Source organism: Alternaria triticimaculans, assembly GCF_023758025.1.
Source record: "Alternaria triticimaculans strain BMP 0046 chromosome Unknown scaffold_9, whole genome shotgun sequence".
Taxonomy (NCBI): domain Eukaryota; kingdom Fungi; phylum Ascomycota; class Dothideomycetes; order Pleosporales; family Pleosporaceae; genus Alternaria; species Alternaria triticimaculans.
Genome location: NW_026055966.1, coordinates 435,463 through 445,122, shown reverse-complemented (window position 1 = coordinate 445,122; position 9,660 = coordinate 435,463). Strand labels below are relative to the sequence as shown.

Sequence of the window (9,660 nt, the reverse complement as noted above, 5' to 3'; positions counted from 1 at the left end):
AGCACTTTTGCTCATCACCCTGGAAGCCAAAAAGCTCATCATGGCGCAATTGTATTACAGAAACCTTCTGTCTACAGCCGCCACAGCGGCCCGTCCAGTTTGGGTGTCTTGACCCAAATGTACGGACCCGAGCTGACTGTCAGCAAGCTCTTGCGGGGTGAGAGTTCTCACCAATTCCTTGGGCGTGGGTTCCGATTCAGATGGCTGCAGATCGAGCAGGGGTCGCGGGTTGTCGCAATCAAAAGCTTAATATTTGGTCGGTCTTAGCTCGGGGACTCTAGAACCACATCACGTCGCACTGCGGCAAGGCCTAGGATGAATGTTCAAACACACAACTTACTCGCATCTCTTACGAAAAACATACGATTTGCACAGGTCGCTTGACGTCCATATACCGAACATTCTTCCTTGTTGCGAAGTGCTTTCATGTTGAATGCTTACTACTCGTTCCGGTGTCCTGGCATTAGGGTATCTGAATCAGTTCGATGTATGATCAGCGGCAGGTCTGAGCGCATTGCCGACTGCGCGAAGGAAGCGCGCATCTTCACCCTCAAACTCGAAGCTCAGCAGATCTCCTCACAGCAACCAGCTATATTGGCCAAGTAAAGCGCCACGTCCGCAGATGCTTGATACGGCATGATTACTTCACAGCTTTACAGTCGCAGTGCTTCGAGACCAGGACGGAAGCATGTATGCAGGTTGCGGCGTTAAGCCATTGGAGTGTCAGCAGGCAGCATTCAGCTCATTTTGAACATTACGGATCAAGCCGAACAGCATCTTACGCTGCGCGCCCCAGGGCCAGTCAGATGCACATGAAGCAGGTAGCAGATTTTGCGAGAGAAAGATGCTCTTGTTTGTTGCGCAACTAACGTAGCATCTCAAAACTCTCGCCCTCCTCCTAGTCCAACCAGAAAGACGATATTGCTCCTCTCCCTTCTTCCGTAGTCTCCTACCCTGTACCGCTGGCTGCTTAGCCGAACAAATCCCCAAATGCAGACCCATCATCCGAGTCCGCGTCGATATCGATACCTTCCTCTCCGTCCTTCTCATCGTTGTCATCCTCCCCAGTTGTCTTTCCATCGTCCTTGATGTCGGAAGCGGTACCACGACCGGATGATGTGGCCGTGGTCGCGGTGAGGATGATATCCTTGACGTTCTTGTCCTTGAAAGCGTTGCTGAAGAGCGTGGTCCAGATAGGCTCGACGTCCTCGATGCCGGCGGCTTTGAGTAGTGCTTGCAGCTTCTCGGGGGTGATGGCGATGCCTTCGTCGGCGAGGATCAAGGCGGCGTAAGAGACGGCTTGTTCGGCCTTGTTGGTGGTGGTAGACATTGAGATGACGCGGTAGCTTGTGGGTCGATGAGTGGTGTTGAGAGAAAAATTTGACAACCGTAGCAACTTCTTGTGACCTTTGGATTGTCTTGTTGGTCTTGTCGGAGAAGCGAAGTCTTTGTGTTGGTGTTGAACAGGGTCTCTCGTCCAGGTAGTAGATTCGTCATGCAACGTTGGACGGGACGAGTCACTTTATATGTGCGTGCGGAAGAACACCAGCTCCTGTGAGTCTTAGAATGCGCTTGTCATTCTAAGACTATATTGGATTGCGATCCATGTATGCGATCATAACGCGCACTCTGCGATGACGACCTATTATCTGAACAGCCAACCGCTCACGGTACCGCAACTTCAGACGAGCTCAGATGCGCTCTCGACGGAGGGCTATCATTGGTGCGCGAAGACTACGCCTCGAATATTAAAGGTACTGTTTCGACGTCGGAGTCAGCAAAAGGGCGCAGCGCCACCCAAAACAGCGGTTCGCCTCGTTGCTCTTCTGAGTCACGGCCAACATCACCACACAAAGCCACGCACGCGAACCCCGAATACAAAGTAAAGAGACATAGTGTTTCAATAAATAGAATATGACGGTTCGGTAGCTCACAGTCATAAGGCGACTCATGACTCCATCCCTAGTTGGACCCAGAGGCAGAAGGCTTATGAAAGCGAGCTTGCCATCAGCGCCAGCACCGGAAAAAACGCATGCGCACAGCTTCTTAAATTCAGAATGCGTAGACCCTTCTGTTATGAGCGGTAATTTGTCAGTTCCAGCTATTGCCTGCCTGGGTACATTCCAATCAACATTACAACTAAACAGCTAGGTACGGCATCCTGACTTACACGGGCGCCGGTACGCAGGTGCGTTTGCTGCATCAAAGAGCCCTGACACAATGTCACTCTCTCCAGGGTCTTCAAGCCTTGGAATAAGAGATCAACCTCCATCATCTGACAATTCGTTGCCCCGAGTGCTGGCCAGTGGAAGTGAAAGAGCCGTGAGGGATACGACGCAGTCACTTCTGGGAGGCGCGAGCATACTAGCGGGGCCAGGAGGATAAAATGTGCTATCCCCTTTTGCAAGCATCTTTGAAATGATTGCTAGTGGTATGGTGATGAGTAATGGTGGGTCAACGTGACTGCCGTTTGTATGTCTTGGCATTGTTGTTGTTGTTCCCGAAATCTCTTCGCCAGTCTCTCACTTAATCACCCACACTACGCAATTCCCGAAAATCTCTCGTCTTTCTCAAACCCGCTTCGAATTCCCACAATGGCCTTCCCACGTCTACAGAAGTTGGTCGACAATGCAGCTGCACAGCTCGACGAAGAGCTGCTAGCTGGACTGCCGTTCACGGTCAAACCTCCATCTCCAAGGCGACTTCTGAAGCTGATCGTGGATCACGCTACCGATCTGAACGTAAGCTCGTGTGATCTACCTGAACTCACGACATGCTAACGACTACAACTAGTTCCACGCCTGGGAATATCAACATTGCGCAGCTGCGGAGATGTTCTTTGGAGATTACACTGAGGCGCTTGTTGCCGGCGGTCACCTCAAGCTCGACCATAGGCCTGCTTCAGCTACTGGAGCTACGCCATCAATGGCTCCTACGCCAATAGCTTCTCCTCATCAAACGATAGCTGTCACTCAGCGAGAAGCTTCTAGCGAAGCTCTAATACTTCACTTACGGCGAAGAAAGGCTTCACGCAGCAACATGTGGGAAGCTTTTCAAGCCCTTGGACCTTTGGGAAATGCAAAGCTCAAGCTTTGCTATAGCTTCTTCCGAAGCGCACGTGGTTGTGTTCGAGGTAAGTCCTTCTAGATGAGTCATTTCTGTATCATGTGTTAACACACGATAGGACACATGTGCGACCTTTCGCACATCCACCCTACCGAGCTTCAATTCGCCGCCATGGAGCGATACAACCCAGCTTTGACTTCCTATCTGAAGCGAGTTTGTGAACTTCGGCCTCCGGAGTACACTAGCTGCTTCCCAAGCTACGCAGAGTGTGCCCGATATATTCCGGGGTACGAGACCCCAATGCGGCGTGTCAGTCAGGCTCGACACCTTTGAGCTGATCGAGCTGATCCGCGACATGAATGAAGAACAGCTTTCCTTCTTCTTGGAAACGGATGAGCGAGCTGCGCCTCTGGTCACGAAGCTCCTCGACATCAAGGACAAGGATCAGGCCGAGTTCGCGAGCTTACAGCGAACACATGCCGCATTTCTCAAGCAGTATCAGGAAGCTCAAGCTGAGTTTTTGTTCGAGCTCCACGAGACAGTTCTTCAGCTTGAGAAGAACCGAGCTCTGCATCCCCAGGTCGAGCAGCTAACTCTTGGGCTGGAGTTGGAGAGGGAGGCAAAGCTTAGATTCAAGGAAGCTGCCGAGGGGCATGTGGAGCTTTCCGCAAGTCGACGTGCTGCGCTTAGTAGCGCGTGTGCGCAAGAGAGGTAAGTCTCTGTCGTGCCGTACTTGACACTTGTACTAACTTCGTCTTACAGAATGCGCGGCGAGCTCCAGGCCAAGCTTGACCTTTCGATCGAGGCTGCCGCCATCTCCCAGGCTGTGCAAGAAGTCGCTGCAGGTCACCGACGAGCCTACTTCTGGCAGGGCTTCCTCCGCGGAGCCAAGTGGAACAATAAGCTGCAACCGCTTCGGCGGCTTGTTGGAGAACCAAGCTCAGCTGCTTCTGCCACGACCTCTCGGCCTCCCGCGCCACTCTCCGACAAGCTTACACGTGCCGAAGCTTTCCACGAAGCTGTGGTCCTGCTCTCCTCGCCCCCTTCGGAGGAAACCAAGCTTAAACTACGGGAGCGAGCTGCTCAGCTTTGGGAGCTTGTGCGCAAGACCGACGGCAAAGCTGCGAACTTGCCAGGTCGCTTCGAGGACAACAATAAGGCGGGAATGCCATATCGGCTAGCTGCACCTGCCGAGCTTAAGGCAGAGCATCCTTCCAAGGTCTACTTCGACCACTTCTGGTCTCACGCTGTAAGTTTCTCCCCTACATAACATGATGAATTCCACTCACACTCTCAGTCCAAATAAGCTACTTCTCGTCACGTCTGCAGCTGTAGCTCTTGTCTCTTTCTCGGCTCGGTCATTGCAGCTAATGACTGTGTTTTCTCTTGCGTCCATAGCTAAATCAGTATCATGATGAGTATCCTACTTTTGTGCTTGTAACGTGATACGTCTTGCAACATAACAGCTCATGCCTACTGCGCAGACACTGTTTCATATCCCAACGAATTGCTTGCCGCGATAGTATTGAGGCCCATCGCGGCTTTCTTATGACTGGGCGCCCGGATCGATGGGCCATCTCCTGCAGCACTCGAGGTTGGTGCCGCCCAGTCCAAATGATCACTGCAATTGCTGCGCCCAGGTGGGCTCTGGTGACCCCGAGCTAGCGTGGATTGCCCCAACAGGGCGCGTGCACGTCCTTTACCCCGATTGGGTTTGCGGGCATATCCACCAACGCTGCACCTTCACTCTTTCTTTCATCCTCCCGCACCCAGACTCCCAACGATGCAAGAAATTTACGAGCGCTCTGGGCCCCCAGCCCCTCCAGCTGAGGCCGAAGACTGGCCCCATGGAGACGGCATTCCCGATGACGATGTCAAATCCGCCATAGCCGCCATCACGCACGCCAGACAGTTCTGGGATAAATATGAAGACCTCGCTAGCAGGAAAGCCAAGCAGAGAGAGAAATTCTATACCTCACTTGACGGTCACATCGCGCGACTAGAGGATGTCTGGGAAGCGGTAGCTTCATACAACACGGGAAATTTCTCTTACACGTCGCGAGCTACCACAATGGACACCATACTGCGGGATCCCGAAACCCCTAGCTTGTGGGAAGAGCTAATCGCCGAACAAGAGGCAAAAGACGACGAAGTCGACATCAGTGACCCGCTCATAAGCTGGAGCAGAAGCTTCGTCAAATCGCGCTGACGGGTGTACAAGTCGGTTATCTGACCAAAAAGCACGGCAAGAAAGAGAAGGCATCGGATGGACCTGACGTTCGGAAGCCGGTGTATGTCTCCTGGTCAAAGGATCAGAAGCCGCTATATCGGACGTACACGGGGATGCTAGTTCGCCAGCCAGACATGGTATGGCTGCCGAACGCGACAGTCTTTGCAGCTGAGAAGGAAGCCAAGATCCGATGGCGCGATGTCAGGGTGAGCTCTCCGACTTTCCTGTCTACGTCAATCTTCCAATTTGTGCTAACCGCTTTTTGTAATAGGGCGTATTGACCCTGTACGAGACAAAGCAGCTGAACAAGACGGAGCCTGCATGGTTCTTATTGAACCATGCAGTTAGAGACGTCGCTATCGGATACAAGAAGAAGCTTTGCCGGAACACGACACCGCAGCTACCAACCAGTCCTGGAGTATCTGACAGGATCGGGTCGACGCCAATGAGCTTTGGGCAGCTAAGCTGGCGTCTTTACGGAAGCTTACCCCCAAAGCAATCAGCGCGACAGTCGCATACGCAGCGGCATATTTGGAGCACTACCGAGAGAATGAGCCTAATCTGAAGACCATGCGCGACTGCGAAGTTGACAAATTCATAGTCCAGTTCTTGGATGCAAGAGTACTGCGACCGGAAGCTGGTACGGACGATGATTTGAAGCTCAAGCCATGCAAGTCTCCCAGGGATGTCAGTCATTTTGTATCCTATTGGGATTACGAGGGGAAAGGATGTCGTGCTTTGGGTGTCAGGAAGGAGGCTGTTACAACACTTCGATCCTCCCCATGGCCAGATTTACAGAGGTTGCCGCGTTTGCGAACATCCAGTCCGTTTACCGTGCGAACTCAGTCGCCTCGGCCTTGTTCTGCGCAGCTCTCGGCGAATAGCCCAGAGGGCTATATCACCTTGAAACAACCCAAAACTCTTTGTTTTGTGTAAAAGTAGACTCCCGAGCACCTCTTCAGATTCGTTGCTGTATGGCGTGGTGTTACGATCGAAGGCCACCTGAGCACGCGCGGCCAATAAGAAGGCGGCGGGGGTCAAAGCTCACAGTACGCGTATCGCGTATCCGGCGTATTGAGGTGCGCTACCGCAAGCTTCATCCTCCATCATCTATAAAACGACTGCTGCATGACCCACCATGATGCCTTCAATCCCAAGCTGTTCCCATGGCCAAGGCTACAGTTTACAGAATGGCATTGCTGCACTTATACACAGCTGCAGCTGCCCTCGGCGCAAGCCTGCCCCCGTCGCATCAAAGCAATCACGACCTTCCAGCCAGGAACAACAACCAACAAGCTGTTCTCAACACCTCGCTACACGTTCCAAAGCCTCCGAAGCCCGAGAAATTTGACATCGTCGAACTACCTTTACCTCCAGTTTCTCCAAGCCAAGACCCTGGCGCATGTCCTAATCAAACCGGGTGCATCGCGAGAGAGCTTACCGAGAAGTTTCAAGCTGGAGACTTCACTCCGGACGGCCGGAATGTTATCGTCACGGTAACATTCGTTGGAGCTCCCGCGGCTCCCGACCCGGCGAGCATCTACGATGGGGTCCAGCTCATCCTCATCAAAGTTGATAGCTCAACCTTCAGCAATGGCGATGCATGGAAGTGCCTAACGTGTGGGGTACCGACTGAGAACGCAAGAGAACTGGATCCACAACGGGACTATCCCCATGTCTTCAGAAGTGGCGACAAAGCAATCTGGGGCCACAACATCCTCGACTGCAACGGGGAGCAGATGGCTAGCGACGAATGTACGCCTGACAAAACCCACATATATCCAATTCACTGGTCGGGTGGCAGTCCGCGTGAGCTGCGTGTGCATCCCGACGATGTCCATATTGGTTGGAGCTCGTTCACCAACGACGCTGGGCAATATTCCTACTTCGGGCGCCTGGAGTTCAATGCGAAGCCCTCAGGTTCGGGCCCTGGTGCGCCTCGGTATGAACTGGTCGATGTCGACTTGCTCGTGGATCCAAAGCGCGGAGCTTTCATAACGGCTGATGGTGAGGAGCTGAAGCTTCACTCCGAGTCAATCATAATTGGCGAACTGCGGGGTTTCAGTGGTTCAGGCGATGAAATACTCTATATCGGTGCGCCGACCGAGTCGACAAATATCGATCTATATGCGGTTCACATCGAGACTGGGGTTGTTCGCCGTCTGACCAGTCACCCTGATTACGCTGATCCTATTGCCTTCTCTGCCGATAACCAGTGGTTCGTCACTCAGGATACGCGTGCCAGCAAACGCCAAATGTGGATGTCCGGTATGCGAGGTATTCCGCCTCTCATCGACATTGTTGCCGTTGCTGTGGCCGCATCTACACGCAACAATGGTCCACGTCGCTTCTTCCAACCAATCTTGATAGATCGTTATGGGGATCGTGAGTCGTACTACGGGCAGCAGGTCAACGGAGAAGGCGATGGTAGCGAAGCAGGCTTTGACGATCCGAACTGGAACGGCCGAGCGGACCCGGCTTTCTCTTTGGACAGCACGCGGATTGTGTACTGGCAGGCCATCGTTACATCCCCAGCTTGTGGTGGCACCAATCCGCTGCAGTGTCCAATCTCCACTGCGCCAGGTGGGCGTGAGTATCGTGTCATGCTCGCTCACATGGTCGATCGTAAGCCTGCGCGTCCAGTCCCAGTTTATAATGTGCCTAGTCGCATACCGTGGGCGATGCCGTTCCCATCAGGAGCTAAAATCCCTTCGCGACCCACACTAAAGCCAGGCAACTATACACTCCATGGCAAGATCTCTGGGTTTGCCAAAGTGAATCTCATCGGAGACACGGCACATTCACAGGCAGACTCCATCAAGCGTGTCGCCGCCAACTACACCAACTTCTGCAATGACGGCGAGCACGTCATCAACGGCTGGGAGGACGTTGAGCTGACGGTTTCGACTCCGAATGTGTGGGACCAGAAGCTTGATTGGTACTCTGACATCTCGCAGACGGGAGCTGCGACTGGAAGCAAGAAGACTGGCCCAGACGGGTTCCATTTAAGGATCGATGTAATGAAGAACATACTCGAAGCAAACGGAACGTTGACCACGACGATCGACGGCGTGGAGTATCACCAACCGGCCAACGGTACCTAGAAAGGTTCTGATTAGCTACCTAGGCATAGCTGAATTGATGAGCGGATTCGCATCGATTAATCATCCCGGGTCGCGCGTTGGTCGCGTGTGTAATGGAGTCGCATCGTTGCTTGATCACCTCCATTCGTTTACTCCCATGATTGATGTGGTCTGATCTGTGATAAGTGCACGTATGAGTAGGGTGGGAATAACGCAGAAGCTGTGCTGGTCATCAGCAACAAGCGATTCACACTGGAAATCGTGTTCGACATGGAGAGGCGGCGTTTTCCGGCTTATGGCGCAATCTTCGATTCTTGAAGCATGATAGGGTGGCGAAAGTGTGATTGTCCCCGGCGGAGCTGCTTTTTGCCAACACGCGTAAAAAGCATACCAAGGTCACAGGCGTGTCGTGCATCTTTCTTCATCAATCGACTGATATCTGCAGAGGGAGAGTCTGTCACCCATGTCGCGTGTCGCATGTAGCATGTTGAGTTGTTTGGCGTGACGGTGACGTAGAGGCCGGACAATCTGCCCCTGCTTAGACTCAGGCACGTGGCCCTCTTGGCGGCGGATACCCCGGCCGCATCGCCCGAGGCTTGAGTATCCGCACCACCAAACGCAAGTTGCACGTTTGTGACTTGCAACCTTTCTCAGCCATCAGTGTTCAGACTCCGACGATTGCGCGATACCTCGTGGATGTTTCGTGCGAGCGCACACCCATCGATTACCGAAGCGACCCAGTATGGCGCAACCCAGTATAGCCACACAGCGTCACTCCTATGGCCACCCGTATGCTCGGTGAAGCCGTCTTGTCCTGCCACCTGCTTCCCCTGGAATGCCCAGATGGAAATCACCGCTTCACGATAGCGTCCGGCCATCCAGCTTTAAACTTTGTCCCGAAGGGCTTGCTTTTCAGGGCCAGTTAATCTATCTTATCTAGTGCTGCACATCACCCAGGGCAGGTCCTCTCATTGCCCATGCATCTCTGGATCTACTTGATCCTCCCGGGCAGGTGCATCTGGAGTTTCAGCGGAGACAGGACGAAAGCAGAAGGAGATCAAGTTAGCGCCCGGCGTAATTCGCGAAGCCGGCCAATCAGCGGCAGGCGACACCATGGCACCTCCGACACGTTTATGCTAGAGTATCACCTGCCGGCCATTAGGAGAAGGTCGATCGTTACACCAGAATGGAAGGAATGTATAAAAACAACGTTGTTTCACGACATACTGTAGAGCACCGGCAACTTCATTCTAACGTTCCCCATATTCTTCACCCCAAGCA

The 9,660-nt window shown here is 53.1% G+C and overlaps 2 protein-coding genes across 2 annotated transcripts; one reads left to right on the top strand and one right to left on the bottom strand.

Moving 5' to 3' along the window:
* Nucleotides 1-970: 970 nt before the first annotated feature.
* Nucleotides 971-1,330, bottom strand: J4E78_006588 (uncharacterized protein; the record flags this gene model as incomplete). The annotated part of the gene is made up of 1 exon (XM_049367198.1): nt 971-1,330. The coding sequence occupies one exon, from the start codon at nt 1,328-1,330 to the stop codon at nt 971-973; it is 360 nt and encodes a 119-aa protein (XP_049220945.1).
* A 1,264-nt stretch (nt 1,331-2,594) lies between these two features.
* Nucleotides 2,595-8,400, top strand: J4E78_006587 (uncharacterized protein; the record flags this gene model as incomplete). The annotated part of the gene is given in 10 exon segments (XM_049367197.1): nt 2,595-2,741; nt 2,794-2,872; nt 3,185-3,279; nt 3,332-3,777; nt 3,829-4,315; nt 4,868-5,218; nt 5,254-5,502; nt 5,568-5,714; nt 5,726-6,104; nt 6,572-8,400. 10 exon segments carry the CDS (start codon nt 2,595-2,597, stop codon nt 8,398-8,400), a joined length of 4,209 nt encoding a protein of 1,402 aa, XP_049220944.1.
* Between the last annotated feature and the right edge of the window lie 1,260 nt (nt 8,401-9,660).